Below are 27,977 nucleotides of genomic sequence, written 5' to 3'. Positions count from 1 at the left end.
TAATCAGGCCCCATCTTATCTTAATGACCTTGTAGTACCATATCACCCTATTAGAGCACTTCGCTCTCGCTCTGCAGGCCTACTTGTTGTTCCTAGAGTATTTAAAAGTAGAATGGGAGGCAGAGCCTTCAGTTTTCAGGCCCCTCTTCTGTGGAACCAGCTTCCAGTTTGGATTCGGGAGACAGACACTATCTCTACTTTTAAGATTAGGCTTCAAACTTTCCTTTTTGCTAAAGCATATAGTTAGGGCTGGACCAGGTGACCCTGAATCCTCCCTTAGTTATGCTGCAATAGACGTAGGCTGCCAGGGGGATTCCCATGATGCATTGAGTTTTTCCTTTCCAGTCACCTTTCTCACTCACTATGTGTTAACAGACCTCTCTGCATTCAATCATATCTGTTATTAACCTCTGTCTCTCTTCCACAGCATGTCTTTATCCTGTCTTCCTTCTCTCACCCCAACCAATCACAGCAGTTGGCCCCGCCCCTTCCTGAGCCTGGTTCTGCTGGAGGTTTCTTCCTGTTAAAAGGGAGTTTTTCCTTCCCACTGTCGCCAACGTGCTTGTTCATAGGGGGTCATATGATTGTTGGATTTTTCTCTGTATCTACTGTATAATATAAAGCGCCTTTAGGCGACTTTGTTGTGATTTGGCGCTATATAACTAAAATTGAATTGAATTGCAGTTTGACATACAGTGTGTCTTTCATATTTCCCAGTGAAATAAGAGGGTCAGTCAGATGGACGAGATGAGGAGGAAGAAGAGAGGTAAGGACTGCTGTGTTTGAGAAACTGGAAATTTAAAGCTTTAAAAAAAAAAAAAAAATCAGATACTGGATCCATATATAAAAATAAAATGCTATGCAAAACAAACAGAGGTATGTTAACTGTGTAATTCAAAGGTTGGATCAAAATACTGACCTTTATGACTTTGAGTACATTTTAGAGCCTGTACTTTTTAAAATTAAATTAAATTGTTCTTAAGTTAAAAACATGAGGTCTGTACTTTTGCCACTGCTGCGGCTCCGCCTTTGACCTTTGAGTACTGTTTTCCGCTGTTGCGGTCATGAAATCTTTTACATTAGGCTGCAGAAACAGTTGTAGTCCGTGTAGGACCGTCCTAAAAGACAGCGAGAGAGAAAATAAGGACTCTTTTAGTAACGGAAGGAAAGTACGTGCGCTCTTTTATGCCACATTTTCCGTTTTCGGGCAGCGATGAGCACCATCGACAGGTCTCAAAGCGCTGCCAAATGTTTTAAGCTGAAAGACCGGAAGCCGCAGCGTGAAGCCCGCCCGGCTACCTTGACAGTGGCATGTCAAAGCCAGTCGCTGATACGAGACCCAGCCTACACGTCGTAACTGTGAAAGTGGATGCGAGAGGAAGTCAGATCTATTAGCCTGACCTACCAGCCCTGTGGCTGTGGTTGCTATTTAAAGTGGCTAACGAGCTAGCTAACCTACACCCGCTAACTTCACGATTCTGAGGCAGTTTAAAAGACGAACGGCGGCGCTAGTACTACTCTGTTTACGGAGCTGAACACGCCAATTTCTCTTCCACAGACACGTCCTGCCACGATGGGTGAGTAGACTGCTAGCTAGCCGACTCCCTCTGTGCCGGGTTTGCTAACCAGCTCGGCTCTCGCCATTCAGTCGGGGCATCCTCAGATGCTTGTTATGAAAGCGGCCGCAACATGCGACGTGTGTCTGACGGCGGGCGTTGTGTGTCGGCGTTGCAGCCACTGCGTGTGCTGCTCTGCTTCCACCGTGTCCCGTTTAACGCTGTTTTTAATGAAAAGCTGAGTGTAGCTGGATCGTGTGCTCGGCTGGGTGGGTGGGGTAGCGTTACCCACTGTCCGCGCCTCCCTTTGTAACAACGCTTTAGCCGGACGAGTATTACGTTTGATCACCGCTTCCCCGCAGCGTAGCTGGGACTGGAAAGCGGTCGAAGCAGCGCTCGGTTGGATGAATGTGCATCCTCTGAAATGGCAGTGCGCTGCTGCTGATGGAGCTCATGGCACTCTTCCATGTCCACAGCTGTTATGCAATGCATCCAGCAGCCCACTTTGTGCTGCTGGATGCATTGCACTGCTCTATGTGACGTTGTTGTTTCTGCATCTTGTTTGTGCACAGACTGAGCACAGAGCTCATGTACCACTGCATCTTTGTAGGTGTGTGTGTGAGCTGGCCTTAAAGCATGCTGTACATTCACTGTGTGTTACTGCTTACCTGTCAGGCTTCAAATGCAGCACTGCTGTGAAGAAGAGGCGTCAGTGATTGACAGCTCAAGCAAGCAAAATACTCCACCAACTGTATATTTGGCATCATGTCCATAATGTCTGTTCATGCCATTTGTGTGGGTTGTGCAGTGCATTAGCACCTGTGATACTTTTTAAGGAACTGTTTGTGTGCACAACACTTAAAGCTGCCCATAGTCACTACTACACTAACTAATGACGAACATCCTATAATCTGTTTTAGATATGAATCCAAACAACAAGTGGTTTGTTGCTGCGTGGGACTCAGTTTGCGTGATCAGCAGATTGATGACTTGTAGTGCTCGTGATAGTCGGGGCTGGGTCAGGTGACCCTGAGTCCTCTGTTAGCTAGCTGTAGGCTGTGGGGGCTTTTCCACGCTGTGCTGAGTTTCCTCTTTTCTCACCTTTTTTCTTTACTCTGGTTCATTAAATGCTGACAGGTGTAATAATCAGTTATTACTCATCTCTGGTTCTCTTCCACAGCGTGTCTTTTGTCCTGTTCCTGTTCTTTCACCCGTAACTGGGCACAACAATAAGCCACTCCTGCTGGAGGTTTCTTCCTGTTAAAAGGGAGTTTTTCCTTCCCACTGTCGCCAACTACTTGCTCATAGTTGAACTGAATAAAATAAAGAGAAGAAGAATGAGCGAAATCAGATCATTAAACATTTTGGACAGGAGGCTGATGAGGTCAGTACGTGACCAGATCCTCAGGGATGTTTCATGTTGACAGTTTTCCTTCCTGTATCAACGCCTCCATCCCACTCTAAGCTCTTACTCTGCCTTTGTCCTCCTGACATATTGCTCTCTCTGCCCACCAGTACTGCATTATAGACCTGATACTGATGTTAATATTTAGTCGTTCAAGCTATCTGAATAGCATATGTCAGAATGGGACACTTTGAAAATGATATTAGCTCAGGCAGAGGCAGACGAGGGAGCAAAAAGAAGAGTTATTAGAATTAAACCCTAGATGACAAACACTGGCAGTTGAATTAGTTTTGTATTTCTGCTTTTATTGGCGCTCTCGACAGGTGAGGAGCAAAAATGGAATAATATGGTAGAAATCTGACTTACAAACTGTAAGTAGGAGACATGAGACTGGAAACATGTGTTGGGGAGTCTGGTCAGCCATTCAACGATGGTTCTAACTGAGCTCCAACATGACCAACACCTAACCACACAGCCTCGTGCTGTTCACCCACTTTCATTATACCTCATATGTAAAATGAACACGGAGACAACATGTACACTTAAATCAGTCTGGAAAAGACATGAGCAACATTACAGTTACTCTGTTTACTCTTGGTTTCATTCACTCATGAATGGGGCCCCGTATACGACAATTTTATTTCTTATATGATTGTTATTCATTCTAACTGTCATGAACAGTAAGAGTGATAATAATAATAACTGTACTGCATTAAAACAGGTGGGATATGCAGTCAGTAAGTGATGACGTATGAGTAAACTACACTACGTTTAAAAAGGCTGTTGTGTTTTAACATGTTTTAATACTTTGCATTAGAGCAGGGCACTATGACCAAAAACATTTATCACGATATACATTAGAAAATTTGCGATAACGATATAACTGACGATATAATTGACACGAGACAAAATACTTTACAACTCCACAACTTTATTAGTGCAAAAAACAAACAAACATCAATGTATTTGCACTTAAACAAGCAGCTGTTTTTATGTGTATTAAAGTTATATAAAAATGTAACAGTGCAAATTCCTCGCTGACAGTTTAACCAAAAGGCATTTCCAGTGGAAACTGGCCGACATATCCTCAGCACAACCATGTATAATATCCACAACACTTAAAAAGAGGTTATACACACACAATACGGTAACATTATGTTGAAGCACAGCACGTATCACTCCGCGAGGCTCCGCCTACGATAGCCGTAACGCTCCAACAATCCATCAAGCGGTGCAGCTTCGTAGCTTAGCAAAGTCGTACTGAAACATGTGACAGAGCGTCAGGCCAAATGGCAGATGTGAGGCTGCTTCTTCAGAGTAGACGTGACTTTGTTTTAGTTCTTTATCAGCACGTTTTGAACTCTCGCCACTTTGTGGTTGCATCATGTGACATAATCATCAGCACACCACACAGATGATGTTGATGTTATTGGAAATATAGTTGAGCTGTGTGGTTACAACTCCCAGTCTCTTCTCCCACTGAGCATTACACTTGCATAATTTAACAGTGGTATTAGATTAGTACTCGATGATGGCAGCACTGGAAAGTATTAGTAATCTGTTGTATTTATGGGTTGTTTGTACCACACTTAAGCCAACTGGTGTACTGTCCAGAGCACCGGTGAGGTGCAGTTACTGTAGATCCAGAGACAGAGAAGCTGCAGACATAATATGAAACCAGTGTAAAATTAAAAAAGCAATATCATGTGTGTGGTGTGGAGACGTGCAGTCTGCAGGTACAGTACTTTATTAGCTTCGAAGGCTGAATGTTAAACTTCATTCAAAGCTTTTTCCCACAGTTCCACAGTCTACGTCTGCCTGTCAGACCTTTGGTGATGAAGTGTTTCTGCTTCCAGACAACCTGAGTGACGCCCTAGAGAAGCTGAAGATCGCGTCAACAGACAGCGCGACTGACAGTGTGGAGAGCTGTTTGGACTGCCTGCTGAAAGCCCTCGCCAACAACAGTGAGTACAGGCGTGTAACCTCCGCGTGCATCTGTCAGCACGCCTCCCTTGGACCACGTTTCCGAACTACAACTCAGAAACGTGAATAAATATCAGTCTTCATGTTTGGACTTGAGCTCGTAAATCCGTGTGTTTACAAATGAACCGTACTTAACCCGTCCTCGGTTTTTAGTCTTCTGCATGTCCTCGCAGAATGATCACTTTTCAGATGTGCTCTGAATAAATGAATTGATTGGTTGAGTTACAGTACACACAGTTTCATAGATGGACCACTATAACAACAAGCACTGATCAGCGTGACTTATTGCACAGTGCCATGTTTGGTGGGGGTGATGGGTTGATTTATAGGAGTTGGACCTCTTAGTTCCACTGAAAATAACTCATTTCAGCACACTGAGACATTTTGGACAACTTCAAGGTCCCAGCTTTGTGGGAACAGTTGGGGGCCGGCCTCTTCCTGTTCCCACACGACTGCTCACCGCTGCACAAAGCAGGGTCCGTAAAACACACGGAGGAGTGCATTTGGTGTGGAGCAACAGTCCTGAGCTCCACCCAGGAGGACCTTTGGGATGAACTGGAGTGAAGAGTGTGAGACAAATACAGCCCTAACCCGGTGCCGTCCTGATGGACCTGTTATAGCTGCGTATTAAACCTGTGGATTAAGAAAGGCTCATACGTGAAGGCAGACAAGCAAATACTTTGTTATACTTACCTGTATGTGTGCCTTTGAAAGTTGTTCAGGGATTCGATCATTAGGACAGAATCATAATGTGAGCCTTTCATTAAAGTACTGCTGTAGATGCTTGGAGCAGCTGTGCACGCCGAGCAAGTGAGACCAAGTGATGCTCGCACTCGGGTTATGCTGACTCGTGCTTCTGAACACGGAAGCACAGTGCGATTATGTCATTGCTCCGATTATGTTCTTAGAAAATGCAAAATCCAACGTGTGCGTGTTTCTGACAGGAGTATGTTTCAGGGGTGAATAAAGTGCGTTTAGGAGACGATGCTTACAGCTGCTCACAGAAGTGCTTCTGTCTTATTAATGAGCCACAACAAATGTTCAAAGAGAAAAGCAGCAGGTCTTTCAGAATGAACGCTCATTGATTTACGTTTCCCAGTTTAGCTTTAAGTTCTAAAGTTATTGTGTTATCTACATGTGGCCTAATAATGATCCTTGTTGCTGTTTTAGAGGAGCTGCTTCACAGCTGCAGATTTCTGTCAGGATCTGCAGATTATACAGTACAAATAAAATGTTCACGTTGTCTTCCCAGCAGTTTCACTGGATGGAAGCGTTCGCGATGTCTTCTCCGGCGCTGATAATTGCCGTCTGTCTTGTGTCAGTGACATAAAAAATGGATTTAATGCGACCTGACCATCACACAGCAGTCGCTTTCTGAAACATCAGCTGTGTATCGGATTCAGCACCACATACGAAAGTGACCCAGATCGGATTTGAAGATATGGGATTTGTGCCGTTCACACTGTCACCATGATGGATAGATGGTCGCAGAGGGTCAGAAAAGTCGGATTTGATGCGCTTTCGCCTGCAGTGTGAACGCAGCCTTAGACTCGGTCTGGTCTCAGAGGGGTTCATTGTTAATCGCGTCAGTCGTGATGACGGCACTAAAAATATAAAGATGCCCATTTGAGATGAACGGTGCTGTGAGGAAAAGATGACTAACAGTGATGAGAGACGGACCATCACAACACTTCTAGATGCAGGTCTGTGCTGCAGACAGAGTGGAGGTGTCAGTGAGTCCAGTTTCCTGCACCATCAAATGCTCTGAGAAACAACCTGTGACAGCAGAGGTCTGCAAAATAAATAAGACGTATCCAGTTCCTTTCTTTCCCAGTGGACCTGCCCTCTTCTGTACTGGGCTCACTGGTCTGCCAGTGCAGAGAATCTGTCCAAAGCTTTATTTCAAAAACTTTCATCAGGCTTTGTCATTATTCTGAAATGCAGCCCAGAACAACCGTGGAGTTGGTGGAGCTGTAAAGACTCAAACATGTTCTCTAAAAGAATTTAGCAAACGAAACGTGTCCCTGATCTTTGTTTCTGCTCAGCTGCTGCAAACATCACCGTACGACACAACACAGGAACATTTCCTAGTCATCGTTTTTGCACTTCCTGCACAATAACTCACAACAATCCCTCTTTTGATGCTGCACAGCAGTTTTGTGTTAAGATGGTAAATAATTGTTCACTGGACACAAAGATTTCTTCCCTCACACATTAGTTCCACATGCACGAGTCAATGCAGGATGTTTGAAGCAAAATGACCATCCTGACAGTATCTGGTTGTATAATTCAGCAGTGTTCCAATAAACACTTAATGTTTGCCTCTGTAAGAAACAACAGTAAAGCTGCGCCTGATTTAATGTCAGTGCAGGCAGAGGAGAAGTGCCGCAGTAGATATGGAGCTACGTTAACCACTGTTACTTCCACATGAATGCTTTACATGAATAAAGGTTTTCAGATGCGTTCACATGATTCGACTAAATTGTGTTTCCTTCCTCAGGCACTGAAGCCAGCATGAAGATCCATGAGATGGGCGTCCTGCCCCTGTTCCCCACCCTGTTACACCCACAGTCCTCCTGCACACCCAAAGTCGCCAACATTATAGCCGAGGTGGCAAAAAATGGTGAGGTTTGCTTTCTAGGTTTATTCCCCCACTAACACGATTCTTTCCTACATCTCAAAAGAGGGAGCGAGCTGCTTCCTTCCTTCCTTCCTTCCTTCCTTCCTTCCTTCCTTCCTTCCTTCCTTCCTTCCTTCCTTCCTTCCTTCCTTCCTTCCTTCCTTCCTTCATCTACCTGTGTAGTATCCTGGTGGTTTTAGGGCTGCGCTGCACACACACCCGATGTCACGCCTGGACCCTGCTCCTCTGTTGTCGGGGTTCTTAACGCCGTATATCTGGTTGGTTAGCAGCTGCTCGACTGTGCGGGACCTGACGTCACGCAGGAACACGTAGGAGGAGGAGCCCAGTTGTTCTGAAGCAGCTGTGGTGGCGTCTTGGGGACCTCGCGTCGTATGCGGCACAGATGTTTCTTTACCAGGGTGGGAACTCCAGGCCTCGAGTGTCCTGCAGGTTTTACACATGTCAGCTGAGTTAAATGCTGAATGAGGCCCTGAACATGAGCTCTTCACCTGATTCAGGCGTGTTCAGCAGGGTGATCTCAAAGCTGCAGGACTCCGGCTCCTGAGGCCTGTCCCAGCCACTCTGCTGGCTCCCAGTTTGGATCTTCTGCTCTGCTCTGGGGCACCTTTGTGCAGTGATGATGATGATAGGAGGGAAGCTTCACAGGTGACCAAGTCCTCATGGAGGGGACTGTTCTGCGTCACCATCAGTCTTCAGCTGCCTGTTTGCGGTAGCTGCACATACATGTGAGCTCATCACACGTATGTGCTGACACTTTGTTTCATCCCGGACTGTGGATCTGACACTCACAGCCCCTAGTCTTGGCATCAGTGGCTTCTTCCTCCTGCTGTGGGCAGCCTGTCGTTCCTCCTGGGTGTCTGCATTCCTACCTGGCTTCTCTGCGGATCAGTTCTGACACTCGCGTGAGCGTTGTCGGCGCACAGGGGTCACAGGGGTCACAGGGGTCACGGGGGTCATGTTTATGTGGATTTCAGAGCCAAACTGTCCGTGCAGGTTATTGTGTGAGCACAGGATCCATGCATGGCTTCTGTTTCCTGAGTGTGGTGTAAAGACAGACAATGATCAGAACAGGAGAAGGTCAGGATGATGGCTGGCTTTCCTGCAGCTGATCATCACTCCCCACCAGTTTGCCAAGCCTGGCAGTGACCTGCTGGCATTTATGCCACTGCTTCTGGAAACGTCTGCTGGGCTACAGACAGTCCAGCAGTTTCACCTGATCATATCAAGCTGCTGCTGCTGCTGCAGCGTCTTATCCACTCGACAGCCCAAATGATCCACACTGACTGATGAGGCCTCCTTCCCACAGACAGGATACGACGACTGTCAGTTGTTCATTCAGCAGTCAGTAATCTACTTCCTGTTTCATTTCCTGGTCTCTAACGTAACATTAGTAAGTGCTGGTACGAAGCCATCCCTGACCACTGCCTAACAGAAAGTCTGATTGTGTCTGATGAAAGGACGATGTTTCCAGCCTCTTGGTTGGGCTCAGCTGGTTTAAGCATGTGAAGATGAAATAACGGCCTTTGTATGTAGCTGATGCTCTGAGCTTGGTAATCTGACACAGCTGGATGCTGACCTGTTTTCTGCTTCCAGAGTTCATGCGGAGTCCCTGTGTGGAAGCCGGCCTCATCCCTCCTTTAGTCCAGCTGCTCAACTCCACCGATCAGGAGGTGCTGCTGCAGACTGGCCGAGCTCTGGGCAACATCTGTTACGACAGCCGTAAGTAGGAGTCTCACACACTCAGTCTTCACAGCACGTGGTGCAGAAGGATTTGGAGTTTAGGTACGTCATTTATTTATGGATAATGTGATGTTCACATGTTCTGACGACACACTGATTGACTGTCCCGCCTCCTGAACCTTGAGTGTTGCAGCTGTACCGTGTCTAGTTAGAAACATTAGAGGGGAAGTGTGTGAGCGCTGTACTTGTGTAATTAAGACAGCTTATTCATCTTAATGATAGTGTTGAAACTGGTACATGTAGCCTGTGTCTGAGGGTCGGGCTCCTGATTGAGCTCTAGAAGCTTCAGGCCTCGATGACGCTCTGCTGCAGACACTGCAGCTGCAGTGCTGACGGCTGCAGTGCAGATGCAGTTGGTACATGTAAACAGTGACATGTAAGTCACAGCTGTCAGGTCCGTGCATATTCTGTTGTGTTGCTAACAAGCTGGGTGTGTGGAGGAGTGAATACCCCAACCTTCGTACCCAACAGGACGCGTGTCCAGCACAAACCACAGAGGAAATGACCATTAAAGAAATCTCATCGTCCTTCCTGCAGCAGGGAGGATCTGTGCTGCGTCCTGCACTCCTGTGCACTCATGCTAGTTGTGCTTTGCTGTGTGCGCACGTGTGTGTGTGAGCCGACTTTAAAGGCCTCGCAGGTGCTGTGAGAGGCGCTGTGGGGCGGAGCCTCCATGTTGTGACAAACTGCTGCTTTCTTCTTAAGGTGCCTCGTAGTGTCGTTGCTGTGTGCAGCTGTGTGCAGCTGTGTGCAGCTGTGTGGCAGTTTAAATCACAGACTCCTGTACACTGTCTGTATGGCTGTACGCAGCCTCAACAATCCTCGAGGGCCGCGTACTCAAAGACCGCTAAGGCCGGAAGTGCGAGGGACAGTCTAGCCTCCGTTGCGCTGCCCAGGTTTCCTAGCAACCATGATACTAACAGCTGGAAACGTTACATACAGCTGTGTTTGACAGAGATGAAGGAGACAATCTTTTGTTCATTTGTTTGTTTCTACCTGAGCTTTGATCATTCTCTGATTAAGCTCAGCTATTGGACGGCGTATATTTAAAGGCTTTAAAACCAAGTTAGTACAAACGTCACTAATGTCACATGACTTTGTGTGGCCAACAGTAATGTTTAATGTTCTTCGTTATTAAACATTTGCACATAAATAAGTGACATCATATTCAGTACTTACTTAAAGTTTACTCTTCGGCCGCCCATCATCCGCCGTTTTTTTTCCGGCAAATTTATCCACACCCACCGCCGCGCTATGCATTCTGGGATATGTTGGGCCACGAAGTCTACACTGCCACAGCCTTAAAATTCAGGGAAATGAAGGACGCATTTCGAGCAGCCTTTGAATTGGGACAGCCTTCGTCGCGCCGCTGTGACGTAATCGGCCTTAAAATGCGGCCTTTGAGGCTGCAGACCCTGGATTGGGATACAGCCGTTGTGTCAACAAGGTGGGTGACAGCATGAATCACCATGGAGGCAGAGTAGTCAGGGTGAAGTTTAGATGGGATTCCTGAACGTGGGAATCACCAGTAAATCTCTGGGAGTAAGCATTCCTGCCAGGACGGCACGTCGTTGGGAGCGTGTGCAGAGAGCTGTGACGCTCTGTTACCTCAGCGCCGCTTCATGCACACTTTACTTTGTGCTATATTATGTTGTCCAAAAATCCAGATTTTATGTGTCATACTGCAGTACGGTTGCTATAGCAACGCCACACGTGGTCACATTTCCGAGCACGCATAACGAGACACGGCCCGCCATCAGTGCCAGCCTCTGATGACCGTCTCACACCAGATTATATGCACTTGCTAAATGTAGGCTTACGGTGGCAGTTTAAGTCCTTAAAGGAGAAAGGCTTCAGGTGATGGAGGTGGTGGAGGTGGTGGAGGTGATGGAGGACTGTGGGTCGCACAGTGTTTTAATGTCGGGTCTGTACTGTCAACGCAGTGGAGTACAGACGAACCTGAGGCGCCGGACTGACCCAAAGTTACTTCAATGCTCTGAGACTGCTGATGCTAAATATGCCACACGGTGTGTGTGTGTGTGTGTGTGTGTGTGTGTGTGTGTGTGTTTAATGTCACATGGTGTCAGAGCTCAATCAGCATGAAACCGTTTGTCAGTGTAATAAAAACAGATGTTTGTTCGGTCAGTGATGTATGAAGATAACTGTCTGATTGGATGGTCGTTGCTGTCCTACGATGATGCGTCAGCATCGTCATCCCTCGCTCGCTGCGTTCTTCAGCCATGTTGTTTTAAACTTCAGTGGACAGGAGGTGAAAGTTGTGCCTCAGGATGGTCAGAAGAACCAACACCTCCGACTGCAGGTGGAAGAAGATCGTTGGTGATGTTACCTGACTCCTTCAAGTTGGAGCTTTCGGTCACCTCATTGATCAGATTGAGGTGGTTTGTTGATCTATATATATAAATAAAGGGCGACTCTCAGCAAAGCCTCTGTGCAGCTGTGACACCATATCCAGCCCACAACTGTCGGTGTGTTCAGGTTAAATGTCTCCCTCCCTGCCGTCTGCACATCAAGAAAGGACCTGGGTCACAAAAACGCCTCGTCCATGGAAGCCTGTGCGCTCTTTATAAAGGCCAACAGTACGTGTTTTATGCCCAAACCCAGTTTAAACTGGTGTCACACAGGACTAAATGTGGACCCTAGCACCTACAAAGGCTCTACCTCAGCAACATCCAACAATACAACACAGAAACCAGTTCTGCAACATGTGGAAACCACAGTTTGACTATTCGAGGCAAAAACACAGCAGGAGACCAGTCCAGGTAACTGGGGTGGCTTAGAGCCCAGCAGAGGCCTCGGATGTGTCACCTACACTCGCAATCTTGAGTTGTTTGTTTTTTCCAGTGAAATCACAGGATACGACTTTAAGAGAACACACATTTGGTTACACGTCTCTTTCTCTGAAATATAAATCCACTAATGTGTGGATCCTGACCTGGACCAGGCTTTGCCATCAACAAACATAATCCCAGCTGGATATTTGGCCTCTTGATTCCTGGTAGGGAACGCTTTATGACAGTCGGTGGATGCTGGTTTTATCTACGTGTGGAGGCGAGTGTCCGAGTGTCTACAGCGTCACACAGTGATGGGCTTCAGTCCAGTCAGTGGTGTTGAAGACCAGCAGCAGTGCAGACAGGTCTCTGGTGAGCGGCACATGGTTCCTGTATCGCACTGAAAGCTCGGGGATCGATGTCCTGTCTGAGGACGCTTTGGCTCGCTGGAGCTTTGATTACATCTGCAAAGCTGCTGATTCGCTGCGTCTTATTGCTGCCACACAAAGCGAGCTGGGTTACTTACATGAACGGTGGCTGATAAGCAGAACAAACAACATCTATGAAGCCTCGCTGAACCATGACAACGACCCGTCTGCTTCGGACTGGACCTGAAGCGTCGCCGTAGTCCTTTCCTTTGTCGTTCACCTTTGACCTTTGACAGCCGTGGTTTAAATGGCTCTATGAATGCTCTGATCACTTAACCTTGCTTTTCCATGTTCCAGGTTGTTTTTGACCATCTGTCTTTGCTGTGTGGCTGATTTGTGTCCCGGCCTCTTTGTTTTGCAGATGAGGGCAGGAGTGCAGTTGACCTGGCAGGAGGGGCTCAGATAGTAGCTGAACACATAAAGTCCCTCTCCCAAAATACTGAGCCGGCAAATGAGAAGCTCTTGACTGTCTTTTGTGGCATGCTGATGAACTATAGCAATGATAATGGTAATGACCATCTCCCCCAAAGAAGCACTCTAACTCATCCTAACTAATGAGCGGATGTTCTGTTTCAGTGCAGACACAGTAGAATCCGACAGATTCTTTTCTTGCCTGGTTTCTACTCTCCTGTGCTCTCTCCTGTTCTTTGTTTCAGCTTCACATCTAATGTGCCATTATTGCTGCGAGGCTAGCGCTCCTCCATGCCTCATGTTGCTCTGCCTGACTCCAGGGGGCGTGTCTGTCACTGTCATTCGGCTGTAATCCTTTGTTGACGTTTGTGTATCGGCTGGTCAGCAGCAGCTGCTTTGTTTGGTTACAGGTAGCTTCTATATGCACACAGACGCTGTAAACATGGACGTAGCTTTCTGAAAGGTGACGCTTTTCTCAGGCACGTCCGGTCACACTGACTCAAACATGTCTGTTTGCAGCCGTGCATCACGAAATCTGATTGTAAAACATTCTCCACACAAACTCGATGCTCAGTTTGATGCACAGCGCTGCCACACCTGCAGCAGTTTGTCAACAACACTGATAGCACAGCAGCGGTGATGACACGAGCACAGTTTAACACACTGGATTATTGTTAACATGAACAGCTACACTTCATGACGGCTGGCTTTCAGCTGCACCAAAACTTTGGTCACAAAGGTCAGGATGCTGACAGCTCGCAGCTCTTCCTCGGCCTCTAAAGTCTTACAGACACGAACAATCATTCACACGTAAACACGCACACGTGGAAATGTTGGCACATGAATGCGATCAAGGTGTTCATGTCTTTTTGATAGATGTCAAATGCAGCTACACTTTAAAACGGGACGATTTCTAACATGAACATTTCACTTTGAAAGACCAGTGTTGTTGTTTTTATTGTCGCTCATTAATAAAATGAGCGCCCCCTCTGGGTGGTGTAGGCGGCGCCCCGCTGGGTGGCGTGGTCACTCGAGTTTGTGAATGTGATTACATGACAGTGAGGTGACGTAGGTCTTTATAAATCAAACCAGAAGCGAGGTCAAAGGTCACGTTTTCTAAAAATCCTGTGACTGTGAATAAGGTTAACATCATGGGTGCTTCTACTGAAAATGTTTGACCTCAAGGTCAGAGGTCATGGTTTCTAAAGATCACATTTATTTGTAGGTGACCCTAGATGGAGGCTGACAGGTGGCACTGGTGGGGTTGACTTCACGTGTAGCTGCTGTTGAAGCAATGACACAGGGTTTGATCATAGCCTAGTGTAATGTGCAGAGACGGGTTTGAACAGGATCGGTGGCGTCTAGCTCACCTTCAGCGTGACAGTTTTGGCAGCTGGAATGTGGACCGGTGGTTTTGGTAGCGCTCGTTTTAATGGTTGGTTTCTGACAGTGATGAACCAGTGAGACTGACCAATAGTAACTGCATTAGAGGGGAAACAGCCTCGAATGGCTGCAAGCTGTCCCCATCAAAGGGAACCATGATGGCACACTGGTTTCCAGCCTCCACATAGCTTAAGATACTCACTGACTCACTGGGTGGTTCAGGCCTGTGGGATATATCAGCTCATTGGTTTGGGGCATTTCAGGGATGTCGTTGGGTGGCTGTGTTAAGTCTTCATCCACTGCTCTGTCACTGCAACTGTGCCTCATCTAGTTTCATTACTCTTCTTCCTCCTGCCATCGTGTCCATAAACTCACTGCTGTTTCCACTGTGCTGCAACCTCTGCAGCTCTGACAGCAGCTCACACTCATGCTTACTGCACTGTGTGTGTGTGTGTGCGTGCGTGTGTGCGTGTGCGCGTGCGTGTGTGTGTGCGTGTGTGTGCGTGCGCGTGTGTGCGTGCGTGCGTGTGCGTGCGTGTGTGTGTGAGTTTTAAGACATGTATGTGACCTACACTCATAATTTCAGAGTATCAGTTTAGTGGGGGAGTTGAACTGTATGGGTCATAGGTCACATTTAAAGGGGAAAGTTTTTAAAAAATATTTTTGTGGTATTTTAATAATAATAATAATAATATTATTATTATTATTATTATTATTATTATTATTATTATTATTATTATTATTATTATTAATATTAATAATGATAAATAATAATAATAATAATAATAATAATAATAATAATAATAATAATAATAATAATAATATTATTAATAATAATATTATTATTAATAATATTATTATTATTAATATTATTATTATTAATATTATTAATATTAATAATGATAAATAATAATGATAAATAATATAATAATAATAATAATAATAATAATATTATTATTATTATTATTAATATTAATAATGATAAATAATAATAATAATAATAATAATAATAATGATATTATTAATAATAATATTATTATTAATAATAATATTAATAATAATAATAATATTAATAATAATAATAATATTAATAATAATAATAATATTAATAATAATAATGATGATGATAAATAATAATGATGATAAATAATAATGTATATTTTATTAATTAATGTGCTCAGTCCTCTGCACTTAATCCGTTCATTCAGTGAAACAGTGGGCAGCTCTTGCTCAGGGGTACATCAGGGTAGCCCTTCAGTGGATTTGAACCTATAGCCATGGAGTAGCAGAGCTGGGAGGTCCAGTGCTTCCAGTCTGTGCCTTTCACAGACGTGACTGGTTTGCTGGTGGGTCAGTGATGGTCTGGCTGATCCATGGAGCAACACACCGACCTTTGAAGGCATGTGACTAAACACATGGGCGGCCATTCACATTACTGAGGGGCATTTTGAAGAAGAAGGCTGTACTCTGGAAGGTCGGCAGCGTCATGAAGACGACAGTCTGCCACAAGATCCTCACCGAATCCCTGATTGGTCAACAAGACAACGGCCGTGAGCTTCAAAGCTGAGCAGAAACACGTCTACAGACAAAAGGACGTCCTGGAGCTGATGGACAAGTCAAAGTCTGGACTTGAGTCCTACTGAAGAGGTTTGGTTTGAGTGTCTGGACCAAACTGTTTGGACTCAGAATAAACACATGTAGTTTTCTCTTTGCTGTCTCATTGACTCAGGCTTTGGCCTCTTCTTGTTGAAGTATAAATTCAGTGACTTCACCACCTTCTTGTGAGTTCCTCCAACCACAGCCTGGTCTGATTACTGTTTCACTTAAATCAGTCTGACCAGTGAAGCGACTGAAGAGCCGATGAAGAAGTCTGAGAGCATTATTACCAACAGTCCAGCGTGGCAGTGGTGATGAGATGATGTGGTTCAGGACTGTGAGGGAACCATGAAGTCTGCTAACAAAGTCTGAAGGAGAATGTGTGGCCAACAGTTTGTGAAGCCCAATGATGTCCATCTCTGCATGGACAGACAGCAAGAAAACCAAATGACCAAGTCTGAACTCCAAGTCAGACACGTGGACGTGACCTTAGACAGGCCACGCCTGCTCACAAATCCTCGGTGTAGCTGCATTAAAAGTACGTTGGAAGAAGAAGTTTGTCCTTCCCACTGTGGCCACAGTGCTGCTCAGAGGGGGTCATGTGATTGTTGGTGTTTCTTTGTTATTAATGGCTCCACCTTACAATAGGTGCGGCGACCGTTGTTGTGATTTGGCGCTGTGTAAAAATAACATTGAGCTGAGTTATGTAACACTGACAACTCTGTGCCTCTCTGCTTTTACAGATTCCCTACAAGCCCAGCTGATCAGTATGGGTGTAATTCCCACTCTGGTGAGGCTGCTTGGCATCCACTCCCACAACACAGCCCTGACAGAAATGTGTCTAATTGCCTTTGGGAACTTGGCCGAGCTCGGTGAGTTCATGTACACGTGCATTTAGTCTGTGACAGGACTTTAAAAACAACAGTAACATGTGTGGCACCAGTCTGAGCCTTTTCTAAACTTCACATGCTGAGTCCATGAATAAGTAGCAGCAGCAGTGCTACAGACCATCATTTCCTCCTGTCACATGTGACGGCTGTTCCCACTTACGTTTTTGTGGTAAAGAGACTTTTACTTCATCAGTGTTTTTTCTCTTTAACAGCTTAAATAAGCTGCACAGTACGATTTTAAGCAAATAGACTAAATATGGAAATTAAAATGTGGTTTGTGTTTAATACAACACAAACTGACATTTCAGCCCCCCCCCCCACACACACACACACACACACACACAGTAGCAGTCTCCGCCTCCCCATGATATTGATGCATAGCTTCCAGATAGTCCCATGTGTACTAGTCCTTCCAGGCCTGGAGGATCGTGCACCATGTCCCACGTGGTGCGGTGGCTCGTCTGGCTTCATGTTCCAGTACAGAGTTTAACCTGTTAGACACGCTCTCATGAAACACAGTTAGCTCAGTTAGCTGCAGTGAGCACACTCGGTGCACTAGTGAGCTTTCTCCTGTTGTGTTTTCCAGAGTCCAGCAAAGAGCAGTTTGCATCCACCAACATTGCTGAGGAGCTGGTGCACCTCTTCCAGAAACAGATGGAGCACGAGAAGAAGGAAATGATTTTTGAAGTTCTGGCTCCGCTCGCAGAAAATGGTAACGGGTTATTTTCTTTAACAGCGTTGTTATTCTTCAGTCAGGAGGAGGCCGTGGAGGCTGCAGGGCTTCACATGGACATCATGCTCACCACCTCCTGTATAGTAAACGATGCTGTGACTCATCAGGCTAACTGCACAGTCATGGCAGCTCCTGTGGGTCTCAGCTGCCTGCTTTCACACACCAGTGTGTGAGCAGCACAGAGCTGACTGTTATCACCATTGCAGGCACACGAGTCCTCCCACACTGTCAGTCTCCAGGACAACGTCCTACTTAACTCCAGAGACGCTCTGCCTCTTTTATTTGTCATGCAGCTTTTCATTGGACAGACAGCTCTGTTCTGTAATAACCTGAACGTCAGCGTCCTGGTGGCGCACGCTTTGAGCCACGCTTTCAGTGTAGCATCGGCTTACTGGGAAAACGCTGGTTACTGCATGCAGGCTGTGCTGGGACAACACGAGCCTTTAGCTTGAAGGGTGGCTCAGTGCTCTGTGAGACAGAGGGATGGTTGCTTACGACGTACTGGCGAGTTCGTCTCGTCTGCACGGACCCGAGCCTGTTTCTGCCTCTGTGGCCTGCCTACAGCAAACAGCCTTTCTGTTTAGTTGTCTCTGGTTGCCACGGCAGCCGGCTCACTGGTTGCAGCATCACCTGTGTGGTGATTGGTGATTCTCATTACTTTTGATCTCATTTGGGGATAACTGTTTGTTGTTAGGGTGCATTGTGTCACGTTTGTCTTGTTAGTGTTACAGGTGAAACGAGTCTTTCAGAGGAACCTGGTGCAGCTCTGTCTCCTGTTCCTGGAGCTTTAAAATCATGCATGATTTAATTATCTGCATTGATCCGGCTGTGACTGTCATTAGCCTCAGTACCAACGATCTGATTAAACCAACACTGTGTCCTGAGTTCATGACCACAGACCTGCCACTTCTCATTGTTTTAGCCAGTTTGGCTCCTTCTGGGGTACAAACCCCGCTGGGTGGGCTGAGGGACCGTAGCAGTTTAGACTGATACAACAGGCCTGTCTTAAAACGTTGGACCTGTTTGAATCTCAGTGACCTCCAGAGCTCAGCTTTTCTAGCTTCTAGGAGGCTGAACAGTAGCGCTGGTGGCCACCAGTACTTTTCATGTAGGCTCCTGAAGAGCTCGGGCCAGTCAGGGACAGGCTGCAGCAGATTGCTTCAGGCTTTGGTGCTCTCTGAAGGTCTTCTCTGCCTCCCTGTGCCAGATGTCATAAAGCTGCAGCTGGTGGAGGCGGGCCTGGTGGAGTGTCTGCTGGAAGTCGTGGCTCAGACGGTGGATGGAGAGCGAGAGGAGGACATCGCCCAACTGAAGACCGCCTCTGACCTGATGGTTCTCCTGCTGCTCGGGGGTATGGCTCTCCTTAATACAGTTGTTCCACAGCAGCCTTCAGAAGCTACGATAGCATCCACGTCTGTATGTGATAATGTCTCATATTGTGGTCTCATTGTGTTTACGGTCCCTAAAGCTTAAAACAATGACACGTGTCGGAGCAGCTGCAGCTGCATGTGCTCCTCTAGTAAAGTTCTTATAAAGACACAATGCTTTGCAAAATATGCAACCAGATTGTTCTTGGTAAAAGTAGAAACAGCAAACTGGAGGCAGAAACTCTCTGAGGCCAGCACGCCAGAGAAGAAGCAAGCAGCGAGTGCTGCAGACGGCTCACGTGGGTGAGAGGAAGAGCAAATGCTGGGAGGAAACCACTGATCCCAGTTCAATGCTGGAAATGGAACTAGCTCCTGATCACGTGATTCATTTAGTTTAGTCCTGACATCTCTGCTGCTCCATGCGTGGTCCTGGCTCTCTGCAGTCTTGCCACACATTAGCAACCCAACAGTAACAGTGCTGACAGCTGCTCTGTTCCTGCCTCCTTTCTTCTTGTTTCCTGTCTTTGTGCAGACGAGTCCATGCAGAAGCTGTTTGAGGGAGGAAAGGGCAGCGTCTTCCAGAGGGTCCTGTCCTGGGTACCATCTCACAACCACCAGCTGCAGCTGGCCGGGGCGCTGGCCATCGCTAACTTTGCTCGCAATGGTAAGCTGTGAGTCGCTCTATGTTTGAGGAAGTCAAAATGTGAACTATGGAGTGACATGATGCCACACTGTGGAACGTTGTGCCCTCCAGCACCAGCGTTAGACGTTTCATCACTGAGGGGATGGGAATCTGGAAATGTCAGCCCTGTATCTTAGTCCCAGTGACTCTGGAACTCACACCAGTTTAATGACACTCACTGGTATCCCAGTTGAACGATGGAGTGAAGAAAGAAACGCGCTGACCTCCATGTTTTTCTCCCTCACTGAAAATAAACGTCAGTAATGAGGAATAAAGCAGCACAGAGTGTTATTAGCATTACCGAGGAGGCATCGTTGGCCAGACTCACCTGGTAGCTGATAATAAAACACTGAATCCTTAATGACCTGGTGATAGTCGGAGCAGCCTTCATGCACAGAGTGCAGCACACAGATCCAGCACCTGTGATGGCTGCAACATTTCAGTCACATGTAACAGAAGCTGAAGCTTCATCGCTCCCACGTGTTCATCGACTAGGAGAGAGCGGCCGTTCTTTCTGGAGATGAACTCCTGGCGTTACTCTTACAGGAAGTGATGTCATAGCCACGTCCTGAAACTCACAGACAGCAGCACCTAAATATCGGTTAGCACACTGCTACACCAGTATCCCCAGTACAGACACACAAAGCAAACTTTAGAAACACCAGTTTCACCACCATTATTCCCAAAAGTAACACAAATCAGAACAACAGTAAACCAAGGCCATGGTTCTCATACGAAGACCTGCCAGAGGCCCCGCCCACTCTGTGTGTTTATTAACCCATCAATAGACATCACTGAGAGGAAGTCGAGTGTTCTGCCACTTTGTGAGGATGCTCACAGTCAGCACCCTGAACTAGATTTAACCTCTGTTACACGCTTTAGTTGCATCGACCCTCCATTATCACCAGTTAGAATCCAGACTAATGATTTATCCTCAGTACTCCAATAAGCACCAAATGCTCACCACTGTTTCACCTCGTTCACAGTATTCGATTCATATCCTTCAACACAGAGTTGGAGAAAAGCAGTTTCTTCAGTAGCAACAACTAAAATCTATGATCCAGTCTCCCAGTTGCTGGGAGGGTTACACCTGTGGGGATCCATTACACCAGTATCACAGGCTCCTGTCTGGGGCTGTTTTCATTTAGGCCACATTCATTGGGTTAGAGTCTGGGGGTCGTCTGCAGCTTTAAACAGTGCAGATAAGGATCATTTGTACCCACATAACCACACAATGTGTTTATGCACCCAACTATACTGTTCCTGCTGTTTGCAGATGGCAACTGCATCCACATGGTGGACACTGGCATCGTGCAGAAGCTTCTGGAGCTGCTGGATCGGCACGTTGAGGAAGGAAACGTCACTGTTCAGCACGCAGCCCTGAGCGCCCTGAGGAACCTGGCTATACCTGGTGGGTGAATATATCAGGTTACACCTCCTGATTGATGACAACCAGATGTGGACACTGCAGCTACATAGTTGCTGTAATGATAAGCTTTGTGAAGTCTTCATGCATGAAAATGGGATTACAAGTCCGTGCACACTACACGTGCACACTACACGTGCACACTACACATGCACACTACACGTGCACACTATATCACCAAACGTATTGTCTGCCTGCACACGATCTTGGGTGATGTCTCATCCACAGAGTTTAATATGATGTTGGCCCTCCCTGTAACAGCTTCAACTCTTCTGGGAAGGGTTACGATTTCCAAGTGTTTATTCAAACTCTTAAACAGTCACACAGAGCGCAGGCAGACATGTACCGTCTGGGGACTGTGTGGCTAAGCTGCTGTCCTTCCCAGTTACCTCCACTAACAGTTGGCTGGAATATTCAGACGTTTCACAGTTTGACAGTTGTCCACTGAGCTCCAGAGATCGACCCATTCCTTAGAAAATGTTGACCCGCGTGCAGTCCTGAGAAAAACTATGTACACCCTCACTGTGGCAGCCAAGTGCTGCCAATCTATTTGACTTCACTTATAATCAGCAAGTAGGTTTGAAAAGCAGTTGGAAATTTCGAACGTAGGATTTCACAGGATACCTGGAGTTGATCTTTCCTCCACCTCCTCTCATCATGGCGGCAGACACGTCCTAAGGCGCATAGAGTCGTTTAACCAGCGTTGGGAAAAGGTTGTAGGGCGCTTCATTTTAGGTGCAACAGCGTCAAGGATAGAAGAGCATGTGGATAACAAGGTGTTTGCAAAGTCTTCAACCATATGAGAGGCAGAACAACCAAAAGTAGTGGATGCAGAATTCAGGAAAGACAGAGAGAAATCTGCCGCAGTTTCAGCATCAACTATTCGTAAAGTCCAGTTCAGTATCTAAGTCACCATGACTGGGGCGTGGTCGGAGATCCCAACGTTGTTTATATCCTTTATGCGAATGTCCAAGCCTCAGGAAAAGACCCAGTCAAGGGTGTGGCCCTTAGCCTGGGTAGGTTCATCTACCCACTGAACGAGGTTAAGAGTCAGTTAATGCAAGAAAGTCTTTAGCTTCAGTCTTTAGTCCTGAGGGGAGGCAGTCAGGACTGAGGATTTGCACAAGTCATTCCCCACAAGCACCTCTTTCCATGTTTTATCGCTAAGTTCATACCCTGATGGATGCATTGGAGAGCAGTTAGTATCTTCCCCAAGGATATTTGACCAAGTGGCCGGCATAGTGTGCAGGAACATCTGTGCCGAGTATAACCTGGAAGTTCCGAGGTCAAAATGGGAGATGCCCCCAAGACAGAGCTAAGATCCTGTGGGACTTCCAGATACAGACGGACAAAATGGTGGTGGCTAACCAACCGGACATAGTGGTGGTAGACAAACAGAAGAAGACGGCCGTAGTGATCGATGTAGCGCTTCCGAATGACAGCAATATCAGGAAGAAGCAACACGAGAAGCTGTAGGGGTACCAAGGGCTCAGAGAAGAGCTCGAGAGGATGTGGAGGGTGACTGTGGTCCCAGTCGGAGGACTCGCCCACATGCTCGTCAAGAAGTCATTCATGAACAAGTTCATTTTATTTTCAACAAAACAATCAACCCATCGTGAGGGTGTAACATATAATCTACTAGTAAACAAACTGTAAAACAAACAGCATGATACATGTTCATGCTAACATCTCAATAAATAAGTTACTGTAGAAAGAGTTTTAGAAAAGCTTTGGATAGACTCGCTCATTAGCTCTGAGTTAAAGACACTGAGCTCTCGCTGTGGAGGATTGAACACTGCCTGCATCTTCACACTGACCACGGAGCTGCACACGGCAACATAAGGACTGACTGATGTCACCGCTCCGTCTGCAGCTCTTTACATCCTCAGCTCTGCTGCTCAGGCCAGGAACTAGTCTGATCCTGTGGCTCTGCTCTTTGTGTGTGTTACTGCACACTGTGGGCTCTCTGCTGCGTTCAGCTGTGGATTTATGGCACACTTCTCCCTGTGATCTGCTCCGTCATGATCCACCTGTGACTCATCCAGCCTGCAATAATCACTCAGCTCTTACCAAATACTGCCTGGCAGCCACGGGTTTAATAACAGCATATTGCTGATGTTCTCTTTGCTGGTAGTTAAAGAGCTGATGTTTCCTCGTGAGTCAGCTGATGGATCTTTATGCTGAAATGGGAGTTCTTCCCGAGCTGTTGTTCAGGGTTGGGAAGGCCAGCTGCTTCACAGTGAAGGAGGAGCGGTGTGCCTGATGCTGTCAGCGCGATATAAGCATCATATAACTTTGTTTTTTGTTGTGAACAGTGTTTGTTCTGTTATTTCCTCTGCAGTGGTGAACAAATCCAAGATGCTGTCAGCTGGAGTGGCAGATGTGGTGTTGAAGTTCTTGCAGTCGGAGATGCCTCCAGTGCAGTTCAAACTGCTGGGAACGCTACGCATGCTCATCGACACCCAAGGTAAACGCTGGCTTCTGTCTTTAATGTTCAGTTTTATTCATGTTGGAACCGTTGGTATCCAAAGGCATCATTATGGTGATTGCTGGAGTTCTGCTTGTGCGGGGCAATGAGGAGAGGTTCTTAACAGCCTTCATTTTGAGTCATTAAGACAAATATGAAAGCAGCTACTCACATGTGCAGCATCAATGACGGCAGCCTTGCCCACTGTGTGTTGGCTCAGCTGAAGCAGCAGACCACCTGGGAACCAATGGGAAGCTGGTGGAAAGGCTGGTGGAGTGGTGCGAAGCCAAGGACCACGCAGGCGTGATGGGCGAGTCCAACAGGCTTCTGTCTGCCCTCATTCGACACAGCAAGTCCAAGGTCAGACCACACGCCATCACTCACCCTCCAACACTGCAGCTGTGCTTGTTAACTGCTCAAGTCTGCAGCCGGTCCACATTCAGGTTTCCAGAGTGGGAGGTAATCCAGGATCGCAGCCTGGCAGACGTTTGGAAGTCAAAGGCATCGATAACGACTGAGCTCTGAGAGCTAACTGCACCCACACGTGCTGATTATGTTGTGTAGTGAAGATCAGTTAGCTGGCACTGATCAGAGTTTCCCAGAAAGTTCATCCTGCATGTTTGAGCAGCTTCTTTTTAGCGTTATTGGAGCTGGAACGTCACTGTTCAGAGACCAGGCTGGTAAACACTCAGCGCTCACCTTTGACCTTTACAGAGGAGAATATTCAGGATCATTTCACTAACACTGCTTTTTATTTGGACGCTGTCACCTCCACCCATATTTGTGAATTCGTTTTCTTAGCTAATATAGGCCAATCTCCACCCTTGCTTTCATACAACTGATCTTCTCATGGCCTCTGACAGTCGTCTCTGTGCTGCTAGACCTCAGTGCAGCGTCCGATGCTGTCCACCATAATGTCCACCATAATGTCCTATCAGAGCGATTAGCATTGAAGGTACTGACAGTCGAATATGCTACATACATTGAACTGAACAGTCAATGTTCAGGCCCAACGGTGATTTCTGATTATTACACCTGATTTCTGGACTCCTGTGGCTGGATTTGTTCTGCATGTGTGGATGAGAGGCCTTTTATGGAAGATGTGACTGTTTGATTTATTTTAAATGATAGAACCTGTCACATGTAACTATTATTACATGTAGTTCTCTTTAAAACAGCTCACAGTGCGCTGAACCTCTGCGTGTTTTTAATTCTGTGGTTTTGTTTTTCTCTCTTTAGGAGGTAGTGAGGACTGTCATCCAGGGAGGAGGAGTCAAACACTTAGTTACCATGGCAACCAGTGAGCACATGATCATGCAGAATGAAGCCCTGGTGGCTCTGGGTCTCATAGCAGCCCTGGATTTAGGTAAGCTCCAGGCAGGATCCATGATCCCTGTCGTCACCATCTGTGACACAGAACATGTTTTAGGTGTGAGCAGCTGTGGTTACACGCTACTGTTGAATCTCAGATAATGGACTTTGAAGGCGTTTCAGGAGCCGTGTTGCACACGAGCGTGTTTAGAAATGTGGCGCTGAAGCTTGTAACGTTTGTGCAGCACTGCAGCTGGATGAAAGTTTGCATTTCAGTTGCAGCTGAGAAGGACTTGGTGGGAGCCGGCCTGGTGTCTGTGCTTCACAAGCTGCTGTCAGATGAGAGGAGCGCACCGGAGATCAAGTACAACTCCATGATCCTCATCTGTGCAGTCATGGGCTCAGGTGAGACTGTAACCACTCACATGTTTGAGCTCTATGTGACGGCTGATTGGCTGCAGAGATCAAATGTGTTGTGCTGATGAAACTCTGGATGTCTTCGTGTAACGCAGCTTTAAAAATGTGAAATAACAGCAGGACAAGAAGGTAGCAGACGGACAAATAAAAGCTGAAACGGTTCAACCGGTCGGTGTTTCGGCGCCCTGGCATCAGAGCGCTGAGGTCACTGCGTCTGCCTGAGTCTCACTGTCAGTGTGCAAGCGATGGACTGCCTCAGCAGCAGGAGTGTTGGAGGGTCTCTGCACAAACTGCTGTGTTTAAACACGTGATTAAACATTGTGCATGCTGGGACCTGTGCCTTTGATAACACGCCTGCCTCCTGTGTTTCTCCTCTTCAGAGCCGCTTCATAAAGAGGTCCAGAGCTTGGCGTTTATCAACATCGTCTCCAAGCTGAGGGCTCACGAAAACAAGACGGTATCACACCAGGCGTCGCTCACAGAGCAGCGGCTAACGGCCCAGAGCTAAATGACTGAGTCTGACCCCGCCCACACCTGCCCACCCCAATGCCTGCCTGATACCCACCTCTCCAGTGACACCTCACCACTGCGCTCCCCCGTGCCCCATCGTCATGTGCCAAGGTACCATGTCATGTGAACTGCGAGCCAGATGTCCACTCATGTCTCTGCCACCTCCACTAGGGTTAGACTGATGTGTAATACTTTGTGCTTACCTACAAGCTCAGCTTTTATTTTGAAGACCTCACCATAATTCCAAACTAGTCAAAGTGAAAACCTGTTTTTAGACGCGCGACGGATACAGTCCTCTGGAAGCCATATTTGTAGTTTTATTCAGACGGTTAGCAGGAGGCTTCACACACCAGCTGATGTGTGAGCCACTAACGAACGCATTAGTCTAACCCTACCCCCTCTACACGTGCATGCGTCTCCGTAGCTCCACCAGAGCGCCACAGACTGCCTGATGCAATAGATCGAAGACGACACTCCTTTATGACCATAGCTGTGACGCCATCTGCCGGTAAGCCGTCCAAGAAAGTGTGCACAGAACATCCTTCCTGTTGTGAATCTTCTTTGGTTTTTCGAAGCAGACAGCCATGACGCGCCCAGCTGTGTCCCATGTAGATAGAGTACACGCTGACTAGGAGCTGTGCATGTTTTAGTCCCGTTCAAGGTGTGCCGCGTTTACCTGTCCGCTGCTTGCATGCTCCAGAGCATAGCCAGCCCTCTTCCTGCTGACACCTCGAGTCCTGGACTCGATTTTATTCCGTTTTTAAATTGTGCTGTTCAAACAGTTCAAACAAACAAAATACGAGCAGAGGAGCAAATTGGACGTGTGCCCTTCCTAACAAATGATGGCCTCGGCAGGAGCTCCTGGACTCTATCCAAGACATCATACTGTGAATAATGGTCTTTAATTGCAGACTCCGGAAGTTTCACAGGAATTTGTAGAGCGTACAGTAACAGCAGGAGAGGTCAAATCCCACAGGGTCAGTAGGAGCTGCATGTCGGATATATGACATCCTTCCTGTTAGTACGTGGTAGCTCTGCCTGAACACAAAAAGCATCAGTGAGCTGTTATTGTTTCAGACTGTCAGGAAACCTCAGATCAGGCCCCACAAACGCAGCCCCGAGTGTCCGTGGGGTCACTGCCGTGTACGCTCTGTGGCCGCACAGCTGGAACCGGGATTAACAGTTAATAGGACAGACACAAAGCAGCCCCCGCACGGCGCCCTCTGGAGGACACACTTGGTTTACATGCAGCAGGTTGTCGTCCGTGCTCCTCACCCTGTCCCTGTCCGGGCCCACACCTGGTCCTTTTCTTTTTTAAAGGTATGAATGGTTATTTATCAGAGTCGTGCTCTTCTATGACACATGCCAGTAGAGATCCTTAGTCACTGCATCAACTACTATAAGCATATATGTTTGTTGTACATGTCATGAGTTGTATATTTTGGAGGATTGTAACTCAGATAATTGTAATGCAGATAATTAAAGACGATAGCTGGTGACGACTCACGTGTTCTTGTTTTGTCTAGAGTGAAGCTCGAGTCCTCGAGTGAAGTCAAAGAATCTTTAGATTTGAACTGAAGATATAATTTAAGCACACAGACGGGTCACATGATGAAGGGTCGTGTGGTGTGGACCAGAGTGCCACTGAGTTCATCTGACTTCAGGACGAGTCACTTTTTATTCCCCACAAACAGTCAGTGCAGCAGCTTTTACTGCAGCTCAGTGTTGACGGTTCAGTATTTTGCCCAAGGACACTTGCAGGAGGTGCTGGGGGACTGAACCGCCCGGTGCTCGCGTGGCCTGTCCCCATGGCGCTCGCCTCCTCACACATACATGTGTAATAATACACATCATGGTGTTAATTCAGTTACACTTGAATGAAAGGCTGGAGAACAGGAGCCACTGATACAAAGTGAGAGTCACAGTCTTTGCTCGTCATCATGACACTTCTGCTGTGGACACGTGGCACAGCTGTAGTTCCCTGTAGCCTAAACACTGTTACAGAGCTACAGAGGAACTACAGTCTTCTTTGCAGAAGAAACATCTTCAGAGTTCAGGAACATCTGTGACTTGTTCTAAAGCTCCTCCAGCCTCGTCTCGACCATGACCTCTGGTTCTTCTGCTGACAGTCTCAGGACCTAAGTGTTCTTCATGCTCACCGTAGTGCTCTGCTCAGAGAATCAAGGCTTTGACTCATTAGGCTGGAGCATGGCTCTGCTTCACGAACACGTCTCTGCAATAT

General features: G+C 46.8%; 2 protein-coding genes across 3 annotated transcripts in view; one reads left to right on the top strand and one right to left on the bottom strand.

The window, feature by feature from the left end:
* The window catches only part of LOC113015885 (NACHT, LRR and PYD domains-containing protein 3-like), a 525,401-nt gene that overhangs the window by 228,207 nt on the left and 269,217 nt on the right, over window positions 1–27,977 (bottom strand). The gene's annotated exons all lie outside the window — the stretch shown is intronic.
* On the top strand, window positions 1,231–27,237 carry rap1gds1 (RAP1, GTP-GDP dissociation stimulator 1). 2 transcript variants are annotated; one of them, XM_026158394.1, is made up of 15 exons: window positions 1,231–1,577; window positions 4,818–4,925; window positions 7,445–7,567; window positions 9,179–9,304; window positions 12,904–13,050; window positions 16,676–16,804; window positions 17,409–17,534; window positions 18,763–18,906; window positions 19,455–19,586; window positions 20,881–21,015; window positions 23,372–23,497; window positions 23,718–23,857; window positions 24,737–24,863; window positions 25,085–25,213; window positions 25,606–27,237. In XM_026158394.1, the coding sequence occupies exons 1-15, from the start codon at window positions 1,574–1,576 to the stop codon at window positions 25,731–25,733; spliced, it is 1,824 nt and encodes a 607-aa protein (XP_026014179.1). In that variant the 5' UTR covers window positions 1,231–1,573; the 3' UTR covers window positions 25,734–27,237. The 2 variants fall into 2 exon arrangements, with proteins under 2 accessions (XP_026014179.1, XP_026014187.1); XM_026158402.1 differs by lacking the exon at window positions 12,904–13,050 and having other exon boundaries at window positions 1,238–1,577.

The sequence above is a fragment of the Astatotilapia calliptera genome, chromosome 3 (assembly GCF_900246225.1).
Source record: "Astatotilapia calliptera chromosome 3, fAstCal1.2, whole genome shotgun sequence".
NCBI classification, from domain to species: domain Eukaryota; kingdom Metazoa; phylum Chordata; class Actinopteri; order Cichliformes; family Cichlidae; genus Astatotilapia; species Astatotilapia calliptera.
Note: the sequence above shows the minus strand (reverse complement) of the source record. Positions and strands in the feature narration are given on the sequence as shown.